General features: G+C 40.8%; 1 protein-coding gene across 1 annotated transcript in view; it reads left to right on the forward strand.

The window, feature by feature from the left end:
• The first annotated feature begins 298 nt into the window (after positions 1–298).
• CPE (carboxypeptidase E) overlaps positions 299–25,161 on the forward strand; it is a 57,794-nt gene continuing 32,931 nt past the window's right edge. Inside the window, exon 1 of the mRNA XM_068681170.1 lies at positions 299–650. Coding sequence (XP_068537271.1) covers positions 374–650 — 277 coding nt within the window. The 5' untranslated portion in view covers positions 299–373. The remainder of the gene's footprint in view (positions 651–25,161) is intronic.

Here is a 25,161-nt window from a genome sequence, read left to right on the forward strand (position 1 = left end):
GGTCCTGTGATTCTATTGCGAGCGGCTCCCCCAGAGCCCTATGGAGCAATCCGGGATGTCTTCTCCGTGTGAGCAGCCTCCAGCACCAGCTCGTGCCTTACCCGTGGCTTTCTGCGGTGCACCAAAGTCACCTCCATGACCTCAGTAACCCTCCTGAGCCTTCACTGCCCCCAGACATGCCCCGTGGTGCAGAAACGCAGCCCCCCTTCGCCCCCGGGCAGCAGCAGCAGGTGCTGGCGGGGCTGGGCTGGGCGGCCCGCCCCCTCCTGCGGCTGCCGCGGCTCCTCCCGCCGCCCCTCCCTCCGTCTGTCCGCCCGTCCGTCCGTCCTTCCCTCCCTGCCGGGCCGGCGGGAGCCTGAACGCGTGTGTGGGGATGGCGGCTCGGCTGCTGCTGGCTCTGTGCGGGCTGCTCGTTGCCTGCCGGGCGGCCGAGCCGGCGGGGGCGGGCGGCGCCAGCCGGCGGCGGCGGCTGAGCTCCGAGGAGGGCATCTCCTTCGAGTACCACCGCTACGCCGAGCTGCGGGAGGCGCTGGTGGCCGTGTGGCTGCAGTGCCCGGCCGTCAGCAGGATCTACACGGTGGGGCGCAGCGCCGAGGGCCGGGAGCTGCTGGTCATCGAGCTGTCCGACCGGCCCGGCGAGCATGAGCCCGGTGAGGCGGCGGCGGGGGGGGCACGGGGACATTTTGTGCCGGGGGGGCGCGGACCTCGGGCGCTGCCACCCCCGGGGGGCAGCGCCGGGACCCTGAGTGGGGCACCTGCGGTTGTCCCCTCGCCCTTCTGGGGGTTTCGGAGCAGGCCCCGAGTGCTGGGTTTGTAGCTGGAGACGGGCTGTCCCCGGAGCGGGTCTCTGCAGCCCTCTGAGCTGGACCCAACTTTCTGCATCCTTAGGGGGCTCACGTTTTGACTGACTGCTTAGGGCTGCTGCTGGCACTTCGAGGTCGTTTATTGCAAGACAGAGGAGGGAGGCAGGGTAACAAAGCATCATCTTGCAATAAAAACGTGTAGGAATGGCAGTGGCAGCCGAACAATTTCTCCGTGGTATGTTGTCATCTCGATGCAAAGGGCGATCCCGAAGCTAAGGCTTAACCTGTCAGCACTATGTAATCTGCACGTTAAAATGATGCACGGCTCCTGTTGTAACCGAGTTACTGGGAGGGGACGGTCCGCTGCAGCTCTTTTTTTTTATCTGCCGCTTCCGTCAAGCCAGCTGAAATGGGGAGAAAAAGAGCCCTGTGTGTGGTCAGAGATGGAGGCTGCTTCTCCTCCTGCTGCTGCTGCTGTCGGGGATGTGGGGAAGGGCTTGTTGCTGGGCCCAGGGAGAAGAGAATCTGGCTTTATGTCACTGAGCGATATCAAACTGCAGAAACAAACATTTCCTCCAGACTGCATCCACACACAAGCTGCGGGGAGCATGAAGGGTGTTCCGTGCTTCCTATACTGTGCTGGGTCCTTCACAAAAGGAGGCCCGTGGATGAAAAAGCCACATGTTTTAATGCCCAAATCACATGTTGGGGAATGTGATGAGCACTGACGATCTGTAGTGGTAGATGCTGAAGATACTGTGTGTGTGTGATTTTTTTTCCCCCCTCCCCAGAGGATTAGCTAGGATTTGAACCAGAGCATGCTCGTTGTTTTATTTAAACCCTCTGCATCCTTCTGCGAGGTACGGGGCATTGCTCAGAAAAGCAGAGAGCTGCTGCAGCCTCCGTTATCTGCAGTGGCACATGAGAGACTCGGGATCCTTTCAGGAAGGACAGACTCGTGCCTACCTAGGGTTGTGCTCCTTCGAATTAATCATAAAGGCATTGAAGCATCTGTGCTGCTCTGTTCCAGAGCCCAAGCACCTCACCATGATGCTCATGGTTGTTTGTATTAGAGGGGCTTTCTTCTTAATAACGTGCCCTTTCTTCTGCTGTGCAGTGAAAGGTAGCACTGTTTGTTTTCCTGTGTGCGCTTTTTTTAAGCTGTGCATTAAAAGAAGTGGAGCCTTGTACGAGCCTTGGCAGGAGCTGTGAGGCTGATTTTGCAGTGCTTACCTGAGCGGGGGGGATCCTTGCTCACTGTGAGGAGCCATGCTGGATTCCCAGGGCAGAATAGGAATATTTTGGGTGATTAAAGCTTCCAGGATCAGGACCCATCTAATTTATTATCATCTATTATTAAAAAATAATCAGCAGATTCATAGACACAGACATACGTATAAATTTTTTTTTTTTTTTTCATGACAGGTCAAGGAGTTGTTATTCCTGAGCATAACGTGTTCTTACAAGATAGGATATGTGTCACGGGGTTTATTTTTAAATATATATCTAAGTGGGATATGATTTACTTACTGGTTTATAATCTGTAGAGAGCTCGTGCATCTGGAAGCCTGGTGAGTATGCAGAGATGATACCAGAACTATCCAGTGAGCCACCATGAAAACACACAAAAAAATGTTTCTGCTCACTTAGTGAGCAAGTTGATGACAAAATAAATCCGCAAAGTGTCAGCAGAGCATCCGTAAAGATGCTTTATACTAAGTAAAGAGGCTTTGCACTGAATAAATCAAATCTGGCACATACACGCATGCATTACATAAGCACATGTATGTTATGCCCGTACAGCGTTGTGTGAGTTCATTCGGTCACTCGTGGACATAAGAGTCAACCTCTGTTTTAGAATATCAGCTATTTTTCAAAATAAATTAGTAATACTTGTGCAATATTAAAAACAAATTCAGGAAAGAAATTGAAAGAAAAAACTTAGAAACATACTTTAGATTTCCAGAGCAACTGGAAGAAATCTTTAATAAGCAATCAGACTGAATCATTAAGGCCTCATCTTTTGGTGGAATAAATATACACTGTGAGGATTTTTTATTTTTTATTTCTGAAGCCCTGATACTACATTAGAAACTGGAGCAACTCCATATGAGCAAGTCTGATTTCTTCCATAAGTATTTACAAGTATCTTGGCAAATCTTTGAAATATAGATCAGTTACTTGGAGGGTAAGAGTTACTGAACTATTCCCATTTTTTGACATGCTAAATGTCAAAAGCATGAGAGTGCTGAAAGTTTCTGATCCCTACATTAAATGCTAGGAAAATGTGTCACCTTCTCTGCAGATGTGGGTATTTCACTATTCACGTTTCCGTTTTGGTTCATGCCACAGTTTGTTCTAGTATTTTGTGATTTTTTTTTTTTGGCAGTAGTTTCTTTAGGCTAATGGAAAAGAAAGTATTGAATAAGGAGAAGTAAAACCTGGAAATGAAGATGTCTGAACTTTACCAAACAGTTCTACACTGAGGAAGCTGTGCCTTAACAGAAAGTTAAAGCAAAGCAAGATGTGAATGAGCCCGTATCAGTGGTTAGGTGTAAAAGGTGTTGTATGACCTGAGACTCAAAGTGATCAAAACATTTTAGAGTGGTTTTGATTAAGTGAGAAAATACAATTTGGTCCCCGTGCTTGATAAAAATTGGCAAAGTTGACAGTAGACAGCAGAGGGCAAGGCGAGATAAAGTGAGGAGAAAGAGATGATGGGAAACTGATGATGCACCAAAGGAAAACAGAGAACAGTTGACAGTAAAGCACAGGTTATTTCTGGGACAAAGTATATAATGTTTTGCCTTAATTGCTGTGCAGGTGCGACCACTTGCAAATATAGCAAATAGACTCTTGCTTCAGATATCTGATGTTCTGTTGAAAAAACACCAAGTAGATGCTGATCTCTCAAGGCCTTTTTATGCCCAAAATGAGCTTATTTATAGTCATAAGTTTGTATTCTTTAATAGCAGTGAAATATATTTAGAATCGATTAATGCTGAAAGCAGTTCCTCCACCATTAATGTTCAGCCACTTGTTTAGGCGTGCTGCCACTTCTGACTCATTTGTACCATTGATTTTGGTGGCACAGGATCAGTCCTCTCCATTACCGCTTCCCTTCTACCTGCTGAAAATGAGACATCTGAGATTCTTTATTTTTTGTTCTTTACCTGAAAAAGTTGCAACTAAAAAATTATCTCTAATTCTACTTCGTTTAAAAATCAAGAAAACATTTATATATATATATTTTCAGTGTTGTAGTTTTATGAAATTCTGCAAGTAAAGATTATTAAGTGACTGGTTGTGTGTGGTATAGATGCATGCCCCAAAAATTTCTTTTGCACCAAGTGGAGAGAAGAGAGGATGGACGAAAATACAGGCTTTGTGACAACAAAACGATCTGCAAGTTTGTGGCATCTTCATCAAATTACTCATGCTGGAGAAGAGCACACAAGGAATCCTGAGAATGTTGGCACTTCAAACGCAGTGTTTCGTAGTTCTCAAACCAGCCTGTGGTTCAGAGTAATTTTTCAGTTTTAATAATTCTGCTGTTCATCCTTCACCTCGCAAGTGTCTGTGAAAGTGGGATGAGGCACGAGCACGCCGTGTGTGAAGCGGGTGAAGGACGCCTTTGCCTGGCTGCAGGAGCCTGTGGGTGTGATGGCAGCAGGCTGTGAGCAGCCTCGCCGGGCCTAGTACGGCCGCCTCGACCTCCTCAACCTCTGGCACCACCAGTCTGTGCAAGACCCCTCTTGGCACAGCGGGGAGGTGGGCTGGATGGGTCACTGGTGGCACAGAGCCAAAATAAGCTTCTTGGCTTTCAAAATGGCTTGGTGCTCCCCTGCTCCTGTGCTGGCCCCACAGAGCCCAATGTTGGGCTCTTACATGCCTCTGCCCCAGCCTTGCCCTGCAAGGTCAGCAAGCACTGGAGCCACTTCTTCCTGAAAAAATGTAATTCAAGTCTGCCTGAAAGAGAAGTGAAAACCATGCCTCTGCTGTGTATAAATGAGTGGGGAAATCCAAGATCTGTCTGATAATACAAAAACCGTACCTAGGTCTTATTTCTGTTATCGAAGCACTCCTGCACTCAGCTGTGGCATCAGCCATCTGGGGTAACACTTGCTGGGACAAGAAGTTGTGGTAAGTAAACCTGACAAATACATGGGACAGGCAGTGTTGTTCACAATGTTTGTATTTCAGTGTTGAACATAAGCCCGTATAATTTTTTAATTTTTTAAAATGATTTTGGCAGTTTAAGATTGCTGCGAGCAAAATGTTGCTCTTTTTTGAAAAACAAAAAATACAAAACCAGCAGCAGCAAAGAGGAACAGCTGTGCAGGAGGCTGCCATGGTTTCAGCACAGCATGGACAGGATCCTGCTGTGCTCCTGGAGCACTGTGGGGACACCACTCAGTGTCACCTTGGGACCTGATGGGCTGCTTCCCTTCAGCTGGGTGCATGCTGCGTTGGGGTGGGCAGTGAGATGTGGTCGCGGTGGTGATGTTAGGAAGCATGCTGCTCGTCTCTGGGTTACAGTGATGTCAGGTGATGCTGCTCTAATTTTGTCACTTACAATTTAATTGTTAAAATTGTTAAAAAAAGTTAATTGCACTTGGCTTTGTAAAGCTTCTATTCCTTACTCTTGGAATTTGCACATAAAAATCTTGTGAGTTATTTGATAGCTCGCACTAATGGGGTTGCGTCCCACGCAAAGTCTACCTATTGCGTAGGTGGCCTTCGGCATATTGGATTTTTTCTTTTGTGCATCAGGAAACAGTTTCTTTCTGTCACAGGGGATATGCTACTGACTCACCTTCTGGGAGTGCTGGTGGTTGAGGGCAAAGTGGAGGCTGGCTGCACCTTGCTCAGGCTGCGGGAGGCTGAGAGGCTGGAATTAACTTTCCCATGAAATTACAGAGAATTTTAAACCTACTTGTCAGCACACATTTTTTCAAAAATAAAAATATTTTCTTCCTTAAATAATGTGTTCTTGTTATTTCTAGATTCATCACGTCTTCCTATCTTGACTTTAATGCTCATTTAAATATAGAGAGGTACAGAATATCCGGAGAAAAATATTGTTGCTCACAAAACTGGTGCAAATAAAGGAGAGGTAGCTACATTTATAGATCACATTTGCAGTTAATTGGTAATGCCATTCATGTTGCTATTGAAGTGGATGGAAATTTACAGTAAGTGTGGTAAGGCAGCTGTGCTAGACAGTCTCTGCAGTGTTTCCTAGAGATTTAATACCCTTTCTCCAAATTGCTTCACTGGCTGAGGTATTTCATGTCTTCCATTTTTTGTCAGATTGTTTAAAAAGGGTGAAGAGAAGGCTGTGTGTTACCTGCAGATGCACTATAGATCCCAGCTACTGCATCTAAAAAGTTTCCTTTTTATTTTCTGGAATAACAAAAAAGTGAAATGATCTGTGGTGAAAAAGGCTATAATCACAAGGAGCATAGCATGACTCCACAGAAGGCAGCTATTTTATTTTTCAGGTTTAAAATTAGTCTGGGAGTGCAGAAGCATTCTGAGTTGGTTGGTCTGACTCAGACTGGTTTTGACCATCCTACTCCTTTTGAAAGTGCTGATTATTTTGACTCAATTTCTTCTAGAGAGAACAGTTATCCTCCCCACCCACACCTGCAGAATGCCATAGCAGTTCCCAGTGAAAACAGGAGGTGAGCCTGTTCTCTTGTTACTTGCATTAAATGGATGTTTTATTCTGGTGCAATTAATGTGAACTCCAGAGAAGTAGTGAAAAGTATATACAGCACAGTGATTTCCAAAGATTTTGTGAGATGTTTTGTTAAATACGTAAGTTGTAATCAAGGGATGTTTCAAAAAGGGACTTTGCTATTATATTGATTCTTAATTTATTATTCAGGGTAAACTATAAATTTGTCTGTAATTTAGAGATCAATATCTCAAACCTTTAAATTACACTTAGGGCAAAAGGTGCAAAACAGGCTTTCCTATTTCATAAAAGCACATTTTTTTTTTTCTGTAACAGAGGATCTGCCACTAGGTTCATGCAACAGGTTAGTATTAAATCTAATTTAGAGCTAGTTCTATGTTCATTTTACCTAAGTTTTGTCTTTCAAAGGGGGTACAAGCCTACATGCTGGACATTCATATTCATAATATATTCTTTTTTTGCTGGTTAGTAGGTAGACTGTTAGTTGAGCTGCAATGCCCAAACTGACATGCCCTGAACATCTCTCTTCTCCAGTGACTGTGAGAGTTGCTGACATTGGGCAGGCTTTTCATTCAGCAATGTGTGCAAGAGCTTGTTGGAAAGACCTGATGAATACCAGCCTCCACGTTTCATCATCTAAAAATTCCTGTTTTACTGTATATGCTTGCTTTGAAAAAAATGCTGTTTATGAACCCTACCTGACCTTTTCTCAGCATTTTCAATTCATATTGTTAAGTCTCCATAGCTATTTCATTTATATTCCTCCATGTCTCATGTCACGTTTATATGTATATTTTTAAACAAAAGTCTCGTATGTGTATTACCACAGACTTGTGGTTATTTTTTCCATTCAGTTGGGAGGTAAATTGGAAAGGCTTGTAGCTGAGTACTCTTAAAATTTAGTGGAATCAAGGAAAAGTGAAAATTGGCATGTGTACTTCAAGACTCCTGGGTAGGTAATTAAAATGATGGGTAGAGTTTTGAGCAGGGGAGTTGCATTTGTTTTGAGGTAAGTTGCAAATCAAAAGATGGGATTCACTGAATTCAGTGGGATGAGGGTGGTTGGCAGCTTGCTTTCTGGTATGCTGAGGCTAAATGAAGACACCAAAGGCCTTTTCAGTTAAAAGGCTGAAAAAAAATCTTACCAGGGTAATGGTAGCAGGGATAGCTGTTCCTTATGTGGAGCCATTCTGTGCTGTGAACGTGAGCTGCCCGATGTACAACCAAAGAAAGGCGCTGCACTGGCTGCAGCCTGCTTGCAGTGAGAATAGCCATCGTGTGCCATTTTAAATGCTTACACTTCCATGTGAATCTTCCTTGTGTGGCCAAGATTTAACGAACTGTTTTCTTGGCAAAGTCATCCTTGCTGACATGCCAATTTAATGATCAGGAGGTTTTTATGGCATCTGGAAAGCGTGACCCTGACCTTTGCCATATTGGCTCTCCAAACAAAAGAGAAATCATGCAGTGCTTTGCTATCAGAAAATATGCTTAGAAACAGAGAAAGCAAAAAAGGCGAAGTATGTCAAAGATAACTTTTTGCATAGTTGTCGTCACGCTACTAGATAAATAACAAATATGTTTTGTTACTGCATATTTTCCCCCTGAGATTTCTAGCAGCAAGACATATTTGAATGTCCTCCCACTTTTGCATCCCAAAAGACAGCAAAAGGGAGCTTTGTCATTGCCCTTCATTAGCACACTGCTGTCCTTCAGCATTATGAGCTGTATATTCCTTGCATATCTATCATTCAAAATTAACTTCTTTTCTTGTGGTAAATGAAGGTTTTGGGATTTTGGCTAGTTCTGCATTTTGCACAGAGGAATAGGTTTTGCTTAAATTTTTGCAAAAATTGGGATGGGATGAGTCCAAGACCTAACTATATAATTCTTACACATGTAAAAATGTTACTTCAAAGGGAGCTGTTTGGTAAGCTTACTGTGTCAGATCTTCATCTAATACGAGCTGGATGGTGCTTTAATTTCTCCTCTCACCCAGCTGATGAGCATCTATAAGTCAAACTGAAGTCAGTGGGAGTTGTATCTCTGAATCTTCATGATAAGCAGGAGGCTTGTAAATCCTAAAGCTCAAGCCTGCTTGCGTGCGTACCCTTAAAAAAGAAAACTAATTGCGGCTGCCATTCCGAAATAGCCTGCAGTTAAGCAATGAGCAGTCCAAATTTATGCTTTTCAGAATAAAATTTCTTTTCTTTTTTTTTGTGATGTCAGTACATAGCAGAGTGGAGAGAAAAGGGAAGCTGTGGAATTGGGAGCTGGGCTACCCTGTGTATAATCTTTTCACACTGACATTGAAGGAAGTTGCTTTGCAGAGAAGTGGTCTTGTGATAAAGGGTGCCTGACTTCTTTTCCGGCTTTACCACATTTCTCTTGTGTTTTTGGATAAGAACATCCTCTCCTTGTGCCTCAGCTTCTCACCTACGTGACAGGGAACATCATACTCCCTTGCTTTAGTTAGCATGTGCCGATGCCACGTGCCCAGTACACGTACCTGATAGATGGTGTGTGGCTCAGTGTTTGATCTACTTCCAAGACGCAGTTCCTACCTGCTTCCTCTCTCCTTTTCCCAGTAGCAAGCAGCCCCAGTATTAGTGCTGTCTCAGCTATGCTAACAGGCATACAGTGAGGAGGAGTTGAAACCTTCTTCCCGTTTACCTGCTGTGGATGTACGTTTTTGTTATTGTTTGTGAGCTGCCCTGATAGGGAGGTACCGATTCTCCCTTTTCTTCCAGGGCTGGCAGGGAGAGTCGCAATAGAGACACCTATATTTGCAGAGTTTCTATGTGTTACAGTTAGGGGGGCAAACCTGTAGTGGTAATAGTATGAATCTTTAGTGTAAATCAAATAGTACAAATTTCTAGTGGAGAAACCTATAAATAAACAGAAATAGGGTCCTGCTAAGAGCAGTCAATGCAGAAAGAAAAGTCTTTGACAACATAACCCCAGAACAGAGAAGTTTAAGAGCCAACAAGCTCATCTGACTTGAAAATTGAAGAATTGTCTGAAATAGATGTAGCCATGGTGACAGAGAGGATTAACAGCCTGAGACTGATTTCATTGGTCTGCTGCTAGCACAAGTCGCTTGTTTGAGCAGCATTAATATGTTGTCTCATGCTGCTTTATATGCTGAGACCATCTGGCATTAGTGGTATTTAAAGGTGCAGTCGTGTTATGGAAGGAGTTGGCCAACATGGTTTGATTTATGCTTGTAAGACAAATTACGAGAGTTAAGAGGTCTTTCAAAAACAGCCTTATGCCCTAAAAATATTCTAGAAAGTCACAGCGCACAGAAATGAAGTGAGGCTTTGGGAAGCCACGCAGGGAATTCCTGAAGTTTGTTTTATCTTCAGTCAACACAAATTTAAAGTATGTCCTGCACAAACATGCACTTTTGCATGTTTCTTCAGGTGTGTATGTGTGGGCAGCCACCATTTGCTTTGCAAAATGAAGCCTATACAGTGTGGAGCTGCTTGGGAGCCACAGCTCCAATACCTTGAACAAGCATGGGATCGTATTGCTCATCATGCTGTGTATTAAGGAAAAATATGTCATAAAGGAACAAAATAAAGCTGACCAAACAGATCCCTTCTAAGATACTTTGGAGTCTGTGCTTTCAAGAAATGGTCTATTTCAATTTTCTTTCAGTTTTGCTACATACTATTGAAAACATATTTCTGAGCAAAGTATTTGATGAGAAAAGGAATTTTGTAGAGACTAAGATAATATAAACCTTATCTTTGATCTATTTATAGCTGTGAGTCTTCATCTCCTTTCCTTAATGCGACTGTAGAGTGGGTGTTATCTTCCAAAGGAGCTTATGCCACAGTGCAGGCATTGCACAGATGCTTGTGAATTTCACTTCTTTCCTTTTCCTTTTCCTTTTCCTTTTCCTTTTCCTTTTCCTTTTCCTTTTCCTTTTCCTTTTCCTTTTCCTTTTCCTTTTCCTTTTCCTTTTCCTTTTCCTTTTCCTTCTTGTTATCATGATGCTTATTTATTCCCAAGAGTTTTCCCCAGACAGAGATGGATGGTTAAAGAGTGACCAAATACTAACTAGAAAGTGTTCCTGTCTGAGCTTCCGAGTTCCAGCGTGGAGGTCCATGTCTGTGCTAAGCATCATAGCAATGCTTAAATGTGTAAAAATGGAGGGAAAATTAGCCAGGGACTTTGTTCTCCTGTACAGACTTAAAACTAAGTTGAAATCAAAGTTAAATCTTGTTAATAAATGCTCTGAAAGTGTACGACTGGAAGCATTTTTACATTCTCAAATACTGACATTCTGTAGTTACTGATGAAAATGGTGCTAACAGCTACGTAACACCTGTCCGCAGATATTGATGTGATATCCATTGGATCGTGGTGGTAGGTACACTGTGTTGCACAACAACAACAAAAAAAAACAAAACAAAAGACTTGGGATCTATTTCATAAACCCTTAGGTTTTAAGGCTTTATTCTGGAGCTCTGATGCCAACATAAATTTATCTGATGAGTTCACTTCAAATGCAAGACCCAAGAAACACATAGCTGTGGATGTTCTAACTCCTTTAAATAGCTTTTCAATTATTATATTTCATGCCTAATGTTTTTACAGCTTAGTCCTATTTTCACTCTGTCAGAAAGAGTATAGGGCACATGACAAATGCTAAGTAACTTACCTCCCAAGCCCCAGTTCCTTGTTTGTAAGTCAGTCCAATCCCTGTTTTTTTTTATTTCAAAGTCAGTCATTGAGTTATGTCTGAGCCAAAGCTTGGGTGCAGTTTTGGGGAGCTGTTCACCCCAAGACCCATCTTGCTGTGACATGGTCAGGACAGCTACAGGACTGTGTGTTGCTTTGATTCCTGCACAGGCTTCCAGTGCCACCTCATCACGGCTGACAACTTCACGTGCCATCTGTGTATATCCACTGCACAAACAAGGTATGCCATGCATTTTTTCAGTGTTGTGACATTGAAATGAGCCTGAGAGGCTGTGACACAGCCCTCACGTGATTTCAGGCACTTTAAACTAAATAAACTTACAAATAATTGCTTCATAAAGACTCCTGGTGGGGCCACATAGCTTTGTCCAACCGTGGAGATGACTGGAAGGCCCCTGATCAGTGAGGGCATAAGGCACCCACACCACTCAATGTGAGGGCTCTGCTGGGTAGCATTAGCGATATAGGCATGGCCATCATTGCTCATTTCTAGTTTTAGAATCAGAAGTTATAGTTTCTTGAAAATCATTTGTACTTAAAAACTTAATTTCTGAAGCCATCTATTTTGGCCAGGTGCTACATCATTCCTTCTCAGTATTTGGTTTGTTTCAGTTCTCCAGATACTGAAGTTTAACATATTAATATTTATATTCTGGGAATGAACTCTTTTTTCTTTATTCCCCCCATTCCATTCATTTCAGAGAATGGAATGCCATTTCCATTCCTGCTACATTGCCACAACCCTTAAAGTAGCCTAATCAACTGCAATTGATTAAACTACTCACAGATTATTTCAATGTGAGGAAAGATGATACAATTGAGAAACAATACGATCTAAAATAGTGGTCGCATTGCTTAACAGTATATTGAGTTGCAAAGTGCAATGACTTGGGCTGTCTGAAATTGCAAGAGTTGCAAGTAGGCTTTCGGTCCCTGTTGTGGCCAATGCAATTCTTTAGATTGACTATTAACGTGAGGTGGGATCAACGTAGATGAATTTCTCATATGTTTTATGATCTATTTTATTGATAGCCCTCAAAACTAATGATAAGAAAATGTATTTTTGAAATAACCAGCCAGAAATGGCTAATGACAAGTTCTTACCACAATACATTTGTAATAGATCTATAGATCCATTTAAACAATATATTTTCTATATTTGGTGAATTACTTATTAATTAAGCTTTCCATATTATGGGGGCAATTTCAGAAACCTGTATTTAGAAGCTGCTGAATTATCAGAAGGTGAAATGTCTCCTGTACAAAGAATCGATCAAAGCCTCCAGCAATGTTCTTTTTAAATGTAAACAGAGCTGCTATTAGATTTATGCTTCCTATGCGTTGTCCTAGGGAAACTGCACCTTTGGAGAATATTCCAGTGCTATTCCAGTAAGTCCAGTGAAATCAGCATATAAGGTTACTTTGGAGTGCTTAAGTGTTAGTCTAAGACTTGACAAAGGTTTAGTGCCCATTTACACCCCTGACAACCTCTGTGACTTTGAGAAAGGTGCCTGGACCTCAGTTCGCCCTCTGGGGCACGGGAGCAGTGTTTCATGTCTGTGAGTTGTCCAAATATCACAGAAGCTGGAGGTACTGATGATCCAGTCTGTTACTCACTTTCTGCTTCCCAGGAACTGAAAGAAGGATTAGGATAATCTAAGCCAAAAACCCCAAGACTTTGAGAAACCAGAGGAGGTGGAGTGTCCTGTTGCAGGTCCTACTCGAGTGTTCTTTAGTGTCCTCTCTAATGACCAGAATTACAAACAGAGCTGTACTTTGCAGAAGGACACGTGAGCATCCCAACATGAATAGCTTACTATTTGCCTATTGCTGGTGCCTGTCACCTGGGAGCACTTCCCAGACTGTTTCTATTAAAATTAATTGCATGGACAGTGAGTTATATAGACCTTACCTTATTGCTGGTTTAAAAAAATGTAGGCTGAAAACTTTATAGCTCCCAGTTCTAGTTGAGACTCATTGCATCTTGGAAACCTGTGAATGGCATACAGTTTTTTGATACAAAGATTCATTTACAACATTTTTTTTTCCTTAGTTTCTTCTTCTTTCTTTCTTTTCATCCTCTTCTTCTCATTTTTTTTTTAAATTTTATTTTTATTTTTAAATCAATGAAATTGTCCTTCAAAAGCAACCTCTCAAAATTCAGTGGCATGAAACAAAGCAGAGGAAACAGAAGACTGAATAAAATGTGCTTTTGCTGCAGATTCTTTAGACTTCTGGTTTTCACCAGCTCTGTGGCTGCATTATAGGGTGTGTTGAGATTGTGCTGTGTCGAAGGAAGCTGTAGTTTACAACAACAAAATGGCATGTTAGTAAGCAGTCTGTTTTTAACATTGTGGTTTAGAGGAGAACTCGCCCTTTCTGCGGGAGGATCTCCAGCAGAATCTGAGGAAAATGAAAGCAGCTGCAGCTGTAGAAGGAAATGTACATTAAAAATGCCAGGGAGCAGTCACAGGCAAGGATCCTCCTACATCTATTGTAGCTGTCATCAAAGGTCCCTTTGAAAGCTTTCAACAAAGGTAGAAATCCCATTTACATGCGTAAGGGGGGTAGACAAGTAATGACATCAGTGTTTCAGCTGATGATCAGGAGATTGCTGCAGCCTGTAATCAGCTGGGATCTGTCATTCCCAGATAGGAGCCTCTCAGTATAAGGGGCAGTAAGTGCGCGGGGTCTCACCTCATTTGTACGAGTGGAAGCAAACCAAATGTCGTGCTAATTTCACAATTAATATTTTTACGGAAAAATGCTGACTTGGTTATTGAGATTTCATGGACAGACTCAGCAGGAATATGGATCAAACTCCTGCTGCTTGTGTTCGAGGAGGGGTTGGATGATTTTGCTGCAGTCATCGTTCTCTTACATTGCCTTTAGTTGCCTTTGTGTTAGTCTCTGTTATCAAAAACAAAACAAAACAAACCCAGCAGTATTAGAATTAATGCAGCATTAAATTCTCTTTGTGTTTATTTGACAAACTGGGTAGCACATATTTAATTTTTGAAACAGTTTTTCAGAAGCGCAGTAAGTGCATTTCAAGAAATACATGTCAAGAGTTATTTCTTCCAGCTTTCCCATTAACTGTTTTACAATGATGAATGTATCTTCCAGCAAAGCAGTCAAAATTAAACAGCACAAAAATCTATGGGGATTTCAGTTCTGCACACAGTGAAGTCCATTGAAGCTTTGGCAGTGACGTCAAGGGATCCAGAGATTAACATGCTATCTGTGCTGATAAGTACCGGGGGAGTGAGGCAAAAGGGCTAGCTGTACGGGTCTTCATCAGATATTATGAACAGATATCATTAATAACATGAAGTAACTCAGGTTAAAATCAAGCGTTATTGCTGTGCATGTTCAGATGTATCTGTACATCTTCTATCAAAAATCTTCCAAAAGGTTCTTGTAGAAAGGAAAAATGAAATCTCTCAGCTGTTGACTCTGTAGAAAATGTTTCTTGGGAGCTGTAGCAGAAGCTTACCAATGTGATGAGTGCTGTAGCTGGTGAGCTGATCTTTAAAGCTCCTTGAATACTCAAAAAGGGGAAAGTAAAATAAAAAACAAACAAAAACACACGCACACAAAAAAAACAAACAACAAAACAAAAAAAACATGACACTAGTCCTTATCTTAGGTACAATTTCACATTATAAAGTAGGTACTTGACAAACTTCCCAGCTTTCCATATTCAAGCTGCAATTACCTTTTCATGAAGTGATGACATGAAATAGTGCTGCTGGCTGTTGCCACATCAGTGCAGTGCCAAGGAAACTTCTGAGTTATTGTGGGCAGGGCAAGAACCAGTCAATAGTTGTGAGATTTTTCTAATTCTTTTCTATAAGCAAATGAACCCCAGACCCTGGAAGGATTTGTTTTAATACAAAATATGCAGATACAAATTAACAGGCAATTTTTAACAGGCAATTATGCTTGACCCAGTGTTTGCAAGCTATTTTATACTGTTAATTGGGTACAGTTAAAAGTTTAACAAGAGGTATAATATATGAAGTCCACGCTCTTTTGTTTTTATCAGTAACGTAGCTAATTAGTGATGTTCTGACTTTCTTGATCTTATTAGCAAAACTTCAGTGTCCTTCACTGTGTGCAAAATTGATATTCTGATCGATATTTTTTTTTCTGTTTGCTTGGCTATCCCTAGAAGCAATTATAAGTTCAGACTCCCTCAGAAAGCAACCTTTCTTACAAAGCTCTTGGGGAAATAATAAAAAACAAACCAAACAACAACAAAAAGTAACAAGCCCTTCCCAATGCTGCTTTTAATTATTAAATCCCTAAAAAAATGATTTTTTTTAAAATTCATTTGGATTTTGCTCTAGAAAAAGAAGAATAATACTATAAAGATAAAAATAATGATGACCTTGTGTGTGTACTTGTGTGTCTGTTTTTTAAATAATTTGAAATGTCAACAAGTCTTGTGTCTTTTATTTGATATCCTGGTGTGGTCAAGACTGTGTTGTGAGTGAGTGTAATTTCCCAGTGGCCAGGTTTCACCTCAAAGAGATTCTTTTTTTGAATAGCTTGGTTTAATAAAAATGAATATACATGCAAATTTTTCCAACTATTAATCAGAGTTGGAAACATGAAAGTATGCTTAAAATGCAAGTTTGGCATTCTTGGTGCATGTTGCCTAAAAATGTTTCTAGTAGTCTACAAGTCTTTTTGCGGATGGTTTTCTGGTGTATCTGGACAAATCTTTCAAAACTTCAAGCATTATCATATGTTACAGAAAAAGATTTTCTGAACTTTGTGGCAATTCTCTAGAAGCTGCAGTGTGCTCAGGGGAGGCTTGTCTCTCTGAGCCATGAAGGTGTGAGAGGAGCAGTGCCCCACAGCAAGCAGGCCTGGCCTTCAAGACCTAAAGAAAGCAGCAAAGGATCAGGTGACAGACAGCTGGGCACTGCTTGACTCTGGTGTCTCATCTCTGAGATGCTAGAGCGGGTTATTTGCCCTAGTGGAACTGCTTCCACAGTTTTCTGGACTACAGAGTTGCTGCTGATCACTCAATTATACCCAAACTGTCGCAGTTCTTGTGCTGTCATCCTGTGTCGAAGCAGGGGTTTGTCACACCAGCCTACCTATTTGCCTTGCAAGGCAGAGGCCATTGTCTGTAACACTGCAGACAGGGGTCACTAAGGAGAAGGAAAATGTGGAAGTAAGCATCTTGAACTCTTGACTTGCTTCTAATCCTGGAATAGTTTTGCTTTCCCAAATCTTTAGAGTGAGACCAAAGGTCTGACAGTGCTAAAGAGTAGAATAAATTTAGAATTTCCCATCTCCTGTCGTTGAAATAACTGTTTTTCTCCCATTATGGCCAGTGCTATTGATTGTGGCATTTCTGCCTGCTTCTGCGAGGCTCCCATGGCACTGCTTTCCTCTCTGCAGCAGCGTTGACTTGGCTCTTAGCAGGATTCCGCAGGCAGAGTAGAGCTGCAGGTGGGTGAAGACCAATGTCTTCCATTGAAGTAGCAAGCTGGAGTTTGCTTGGTGACTGGTTTGATATCTGTAGGTCTGTAGAAAAATGTGAAAGAATGGCTATGGTTGGTGCATCTATGGTTAACTTCCTACCTGATCAATATTTTTCTTCAGCATTAAAAACATTTTTATTCAGATTATTTCTTCCAGAAGAAAATTTAAAACTTTTAGATCTTCATGATGAAATGCAACTAGCTGTGAAGTACCAGTATGAAAATCATTTGTGAAGTGCCTGTTAAAGAGAACGAGGAAGCCATTGCAGGAGTATAATGAAAGAGTCACGCAGGGCCCGGAGGCACGCTTAGGGCACTGAGCAGATTTCCCAGATCTCATGTGAGCTGCTTAAGAAGCAAGGAGTCCGATGATCAAGGCAAACTGGAGCACCATGGGTAGGTGGCAGACTGAAAGGTACCCCCAGGAAATGCAATTTCAAACCATTCTCATGGGCTCAAAAGCCTTTAAGATATACTGAGCCTAAACTGTGCTGCAGTCAAGAGCTTGCTTCATTTGCAATTCAGTAATTTCAAAGGGGGAACAAACAAACAAACAAACAAACAACATAAACAAGTTTAACAGAAAGTAGTTTTAGAGAATAGGAACAAAAATATCAAGGGTAGCTTTCTAAAACTTTCTCATGTATTGAAAGGGTAAAAGCAGATAGGTTAGAGTCATATGACACATCTTGAATAACTGTTTTATTTCTTTCTCTACAGCTAGAGAAAAGAAATAAAGGAAACTACCTAATGCTCAAATCTGTGAAAGCTTTTTTAGATTAAAAGAAACAAAAAAAATTCTCCCAAGGGTGTTATTGTGTTGCTATGTGAACAATTATAACGCAGTAGCAGAATTTGTATACTGAGTACCCACTATTCCAAGAAGGATTTTTTGTAGGTGGTATCAAAAGAGAAAGCAGTGTTTTGACTCCAGTTAAAAAGATTTGTCCATGTTGTGAGATTTCGTCAATAATGTTTACTCTGAAGAACCATGGCAAGACTATTTAGCAAGACCTGATATGACTCTAGAAATGCTGGAAGACATTAAAGTACAATTTCATTGTTATTGAATATTGAGCTATGGGTAATATATGTGTGAGAGGGACAAATTTATTCAGAAGAGAGAAGTGCAAACTTATCTCTTTGTAGGTGTCTACTACTTACATTTTGTTTAGGCAAGTGGCTGCATCCAATAGTGTTGATGAAAATATGATAATAGAGGTTTTCCTATATGTTTTTATTTTTTTCTGAGGTTCTTATGAGCTGACTGGGAACATTTGTTGCTATTTGTGTTGCTAGCCTATGCTTAAACCTGCAACTCCATCACTGTTGTCACCCACTTAGGTAAACCAAACTTGTTCGTAGGGCTTCCTAGAGTGCTTTGGTTGCTGAAGGTGAAATCTGGAGAGAGAACCAGGATAAGCAACCCATTTGTTAAAGATGTGCCATGAAATTTTTAATAGTGACAGATAAGACTTTATTTTGTTTTTTAATAATCTGGAGGTTGGCACCCTCAGAAAGAGAATATCTTTAACAATGTGAGGCGTTCATTCCCAAGGGATTGGAGGTATTGTAATAGCCAGGTATTCTCTGAAGACAGGAAAGCAAATAAATCGTGTCTAAACATCTCGCTTTGCCAGTCTTGGTAATATTGTTTATTAGGTTTTCCTTGATAATTTGATGTGAAATAATATCCATAGCTACAGCACAAAGATGATGTTGATATGGTCATTGTCTTATTGATGACACTACATTAGTAGACTTATTAAAATGTATTTTTTTCACATTTCCCTAATAATTAAATAAGTTAAATTTATTAAAGTAGACAAACTTAATAATAATTATTATCATTTATTTTTTTTCTTTCTTCAAGGACATTTTTAGTAATTAATATAAACCTTAACTGTAATTTTAAAGTTTTTTTTCTCTATTCCATCCTTTCCTACATTATTATCCTGTTAATTCTTATTGTTTTGTCAGAACTCTGGAAGGAAATTCCTGAGCTTTTGGTTTTCCCATGTAAGCGCTGAACTACATTTGACATGTCAACTCATAATGTTGTCATATTGTCCTGGTCGTAGTTTTAAGCCTGTGCCTCTGTGGGATTTCCTCAGGAACCAGGGATCATAAGCAGTGTTTGTAGATATACTCTGCAGAATTGAGTTTCACTGATAAGTGGAATGTAAACAATGAATTAAGAAGTGTTTATAGTTAATAATTAAGTGTTATCATCTTTGGCATGATCAGAAGGAAAAGAACTAGGCAAAACTCTTCATAAAAGTTAAATCACAATATATGTGATGTTTTGATAAATTTGATTTATTTTACTTTTGAAAATAACCTGTAATTGAAGTCACTGTTAAGGATAACTTTTCCTTAATCAAGTTTGCTCTACTTAAAACAAGGATGGATGCATTGTTCCTGGGTAGTAAAGTCAACACAACAGTGGAAGAATGAGCTCGATTTTGTACAAACATTCATGCACTGTACAGCTACTCTAACTGGAAGTAGAAATTTGTTGCAGGATTTTTTTTTTCAGGGGAAAGATATAATACTGTGATTATGAATGTGATACAAAAATGTAAGGTTAAATATGGTTCATGTGAAGCACTGCTTAATTTTAAAGCACTAGGGCTGTAGAGGTAGCAGCTCGAATAATTTCATGTTTTGACATATAAAACTGGTACAAAACAACACATAAATGCATGTGATATTCCATTGGTTCCTAGCACTTGAAAAAGAATCGATTGTGATCCTCTGGGAGGCTAAGTACTACTTCCACTATACCACTTCCCAAGGCCATAAAGAGAATAGATGAAAATGGGTTAATTTGGCAGTGACTTAGGAGACTTAGCTGCTGCTGTCTTGGGTGTCCACCAGGTCTCCAGTGAATAGATGCTAATTACTGTGCTAAATGATGTATTTTTGGGGGTGGATAGGCAGAAACCAAAGGCTAAGTTTTAGGATTAAGCAGTGTTTAGTTCACACATGGGAACTACTTTATGACAAAAAGGTGAAAACGTGAAATCAGATAATAGTCACTTATGGAAATGACAGGCAGAACATCACAGTAATATCCAATGAGTTTGAGTTCCTTGTCAGAAAACACTATATAGTAGATGATAGCTAGAATTTAAGAAATTAAATTAGGGAAACAAATATGAAGAAGTGTAACAAGTGTTCCCTCCCCATTTGTTCTTTGGCCAGTGGCTGTCACTCTTGTTAGGACTTTGCCGTGATAAGCCAATTAAGATTTTTAAAAAATCTGTTACCCTTATAACAATTCTTTGCAATTTTAGGCCATGTGCCAAGAGTGGGCTGGTGGGATGTCACAAGGGGATTGATGATGAAAGGCTGGTGGCACAGTTGCTGGGCTGTAACAAGGCTGTGGAAGCATTAACCTTGTGGGCCATTGCTGTGTGCTGCTGAATCTGAGTGTGGTCCTGTCTCTAGAGCGTGCAGTGCTGGGTCACTGCTCCTGTACAGGCCATGTGAGCTGGCATCTCTTGTGCTCCAGAAGAGAACACTGTCTGAGCACAGGCTCCTGGGTGTGAGGATGGAGCAGAAGGAAGAGATTTGCACCTCTTACAAATTTTTTTTTTTTTTTTGCACCTCTTGTCCTTGTGCTTTTTTTGTCCCAAACAGTGCAACTTCCCTCTTCCTCCTCCTTTACTTCAAAGTACCTTGAATGTCTTCAAAGTACTCCTTTGCTGTTCTGGAAAACATCGTCTTGAAGCATGGAATAGCCTTCTGGGTACATGACTGCATTTCAAAGTGCTGCTTTCCAGATGCCGTGATTCTCTGAGACTTCTCCCTTTGTGCACTGACAAGCCTTGCAGCAGAATTGAACTCATGCCTTTCAGAGCCTGACATGGTATCTTATTTCTCATTTCATCCTATTGTCTGCCTGCAGTAGCTTATCCTGTTCTTGTTTTATTCTCTATAATTGTCTTTATTAATAAACCTTTTATGGCAACTTAGCTTAACTCTCCCTGAAATCCGCAATGATTTCTGAAATATTTTGACTTAGTGGAAAAAGTCCAGTGTGATTATCTTCTGCACTGTATTGTAACCTCAGGAAATCCTGGCCTCCCACTCCCCAAACTAAAGGACTTGTAAATGCTAAAGGAGCACACCGGCGTTTGTATTTCTATAGTGATTCCCACAGAAAAATCTTGGCATTTAATCTTATTAAATGTTTTCTTCATTTTATTTTTTTAATTATTTTTTTTTTAATTTTTTGTTAAGGATGTTCCTTGCTTGTCCTCCAAGTTAATAGTTTGAACACATATGTCTTTTTCTTCCATTTCTGACATTCTGTAAAAGATAAGATAAATTCAAAACCCAGAAGTGTTTCTTGGAGAAAATGAGCACTTGGAAACTTGGAAGAAATATCCTTTGTCTTAATGAAACAGCATATATATATGAAATAGTTAATAAAGATAATTATAATCCCATAGACTTTTTTTTTTTTAAGAAGAAAAAGCATACTTTTCTATATCTGCTTCAAGCCCTTTATGATCTGAAATGAAGTTTGTGTGCAATGCAATGTAAATTAGGATTTATAGGTACTACGTGAACTTCAGTAGGATGCTTTTGGCATGCTGAACTGTCCGGTACTTGCTTCATTGTTTTGTGGATGGTTTCTGTAATGTATTGATCCAATGGAGAGATCTGTGGGCAAATGAGGCAAAATACATTAGGCACAGTGATAACAAGTCCTAGTTCTCTTGCTACTGTCTAAATCTTTGCTTTACTGTTAGATAAGCAGATGTACTACAGGGCACATAAAGAAATTTTATTCTCTCTGCTGTACATCTGTGTTTGTTACTGTAAAAATGGAAGGCATAGTATAGTTCTTCTTGAAGGCAACTGAAGTGCACCATGTAATGTAGAGCAGAGTATATTCTCAAATCCATACCTAGGCTCCTCTGCACATCTGTGGGGCAAAATCCTTAAATGTCTCCCTCTAGTATGACAGGGTAACAACTGCACTGAATAGGCCCTCTTAAGAAGATGTGGAATTTATCTGGTCCTTTCCCAAGTGTCCTGCTTCCCAGGTAAATCAGTAGATGACTGATCTTTGTGAAACTGCCTACATCACAGTTTGTTTAAGAAAATATAGTATTACATATTTGTGCCAGCAAAGCATGGCAGGTTCAGTGGTGAGCATCCCCAGGCATAGATGACAAAGTAAAATCTGAATGTCCTATATTTGACAGAACAAATACGTCTAACAGAAAATGTGCTCTGAGGTGAATCTGTCTTGCCTCTTCAGTGCTCTGAAATTTCCAGTGTCACTGAAGATGCACTGTTTTCAGAGTGAATTATTTATGGAGGACACATCTGTGTTATATGGTTGCTCATTAGACAAGTGGTGTGCTTGTTCTGTGGTTTGCTGCCACCCAAACTCAGCTGTGACCATCATCTTTGTGTGTTATTCATTGATAGCTGATGTAGTCTAGGTATCTGCTCTCAGTCTACTGTGAGTATTTAGAGCAATTCCAATCCCAAAACTGAGAGTGAAAAAAAACAACAACATAGAAGTCTGGCAAGGCGTATCAAACTTGCAAAGAGCAAAATGCTCATTCTCTATGGAATTATACAGCTAGCACAAAATGTAATGGGAAAAAGTAAATAAATGTTACTTTACTAAATCTTATCCACACAATTCTTAAATATGTGCTTATGCATTTGAAGTATGGAGAGTTTTTGCACTTTTCTTTCCAATATCTGGTCCTTCCTTTTATTAAAAACTGGATACTAAACTTAAAAAAAAATAAATATTTGGAAGGAGTATGATGATTTCTGTGCAAACTCTAAGTTTAGTTCAGGCTGCTTTTCTGCTGTGCTAAGACATTTCCATTTTCTGTAAAAAAGTTAACATTTTTCCTGAATTAGTCTACAGGAGGGTGTCAGTCTACAAATTAGGTGTCAGGAAGGCTCAAACTTTGTTAATTAAAAATAAATGAGTATTCATTGTCTGGCAGAAGAAATATATGTGATATCCATGTAGACTTTGTCTGCTTCTCTCTCTTCTTCACTTTCCTAGTTAACAGTCTATTTGTTTTCACTCTTGCATGTTGACATTTGGATGGTTTGTGGGATTTAAATAAAAGGATGTGAAGAGCATAAGGAAAACACAGTGTCTTCTCTACTTTGGTCTGATTTACCTGGAGTAATGTTTTATTCACCAGGTGTGATGTTGCTTTCACACAACTCGTGTTTTCCTGTGTAGGTGGATCTGTGTGGGTGTAATTACAATTCAGCAATCCTAAAATAAACTTGTAAGATAGCCCGTTTCCTTCCTTCCTTTAAAGAGCAGCACATGGTTGTAAAGCCCAGTGACAGCAATTAGCAGCTGAACATCACCTCTTGTCCTGCTTTCTCTGTTGCGCACTGATGGGATATCAAAATGACATCTGTTAGGATCTTTCTGTGGTGAAGAAAGAGCTCTCTTCAGAAAAGAACTCAGGACCATTATAACACCTGTTAATTCTGTTAGTAAAAACATTAACAGGATATGCAGGAGCAATTGCAGTGTAAGAAGTGAGTGCTGCGTGTTTCTTCCTCTGCCAGTATTTGCCTGCTTTTATACTAATTGTACAGCTAACTGATTTTCATTTTGGATGGTCATACTTTTACTTATACAATCCTCTGCTTCTTCATTTTTTTATTAGATGGTGAAATTAACTGTTCCTTAAGAAGAAATATGTACAAATACATATTAAGTTGTCTATTTGAACAGATGTTGCTTGTTTTGCCGGTGTTTGGAGGTTTCTTTGTGTCCAAAGGCTTGGAGCCCTCGTTGAGATCTCTCTATAATATTTACATTTGTCATAGTACTGACAAAAGGAAAACTTACTGATGGCAAGGGAGGAAAAGAGGCTAGTGACATCTGTGACAAGATCACCAAGTGCCGGTACTCACCATATGCTTCTATTGTCTTTCCTTCCTTTCCCCAGATAGCAAATGCTCTGGGAGCAGGCACATTGTCTGCTTTGTTTGTTCAGTGACGGCACAGGGCTGTCTGTCCTCTTACAGGGGCTGTTAGGGATGTTTGATAATGATATTAATGCTTGTATGGAAAGTATTGCACTGCCAGAGTGGCAGCTTTGAGTAACACATAATTAAGGTTGCTGTATGGCTTTCTCCGTTGCGACCGTCCCTTGTATCCATCAGGCTTGTGTACACATAGAGAGAGGGCTGCTGGCTCAGAAAACAACAGCCTTTTCGTTTTGGGGAGGAGCATAGAAGCCAGACTACTTTTACCATGTTGAGAAGAGCTGTAAACCAAAGCATGAGCTGCTCATAATGGCTGTGTGTAACATCATTTGGAAAGCCTGGTAAATTCTGGTTTCCTGCATTATACCCTCTTATGTTTTAGCTTGCAGGAAGTTATGCAGCCTTGACAGAACGGCATCTTGATGGAGGTCTGGGGGTAGCTCTTAGTCATTCTGACTCATACTTACGAAGCTCATGCTGTTCGTGAAGTTCTCTCGATTTTTATTTTATTTTTTGCCATAAAACAAGTAAATTTTCCCTTGTATCCTGCTTCCTTTGACACTTTGAGTTGATATTTCATTTCCAACAGGGCCTTCTGAATAGTGTAAGATGTGAGAACAATGTTGTTTCCAGTGTGGAATATTTTATGAGCAAAGCTGAGGTTGAGCTAGTTGCTTCCAGAGGGTTATACTAGTAGACTAACATGTCCAGTGGGGGAATGAAGAGGACTCTGAGAGCCTAGTACATGTGTTCCCAGTACAGCTGTATCACTATGGGCTGCTTTCTCTTTCCCCTATAAAAATAATACTACTAATAAAAAAATGTTTTCTACCACTGGAGAGTTTGAAATAGTTGTCTTAGGATAGCAATAATATAATATAAATGTAATTTTACTTCCAGTTTCCCTTTTTAAGTAAAAGATATAGCTGCTGTAAGGTTTCCCTGGAGCCTTCTTTTCTCCAGGCTGAACAACCCCAACTCCCTCAGCCTCTTTTCATAGGAGAGGTGCTCCAGCCCTCTGATCATCTTTGTGGCCCTTCTCTGGACTCGTTCAAATACATCCACATCCTTCTTATGCTGGGGGACCCATTTCTGAACTCAGGGCTCCAGGTAGGGTCTCACAAGAGCAGAGCAGAGGGGGAGAACCACCTCCCTCTCCCTGCTGGCTGCACTAGGATGCAGCCCAGGATATGGTTGGCTTTCTGGGCTACAAGCGCACATTGCTGGCTCATGTTGAGCTTCTCATCCACCAACACCCCCAGGTCCTTCTCCTGAGGGCTGCCCTTAAACCATTCTCCATCCAGCCTGTATTTGTGCTTGGCATTGCTCTGACTCTGGTGCAGGACCTTGCACTTGGCCTTGTTGAACCTCATAAGGTTTGCATGGGCCCACCTCTCCAGCGTGTCCAGGTCCCTCTGGATGGCATCCAGAGGAA

This window comes from Anas acuta, chromosome 4, assembly GCF_963932015.1.
Source record: "Anas acuta chromosome 4, bAnaAcu1.1, whole genome shotgun sequence".
Lineage (NCBI taxonomy): Eukaryota > Metazoa > Chordata > Aves > Anseriformes > Anatidae > Anas > Anas acuta.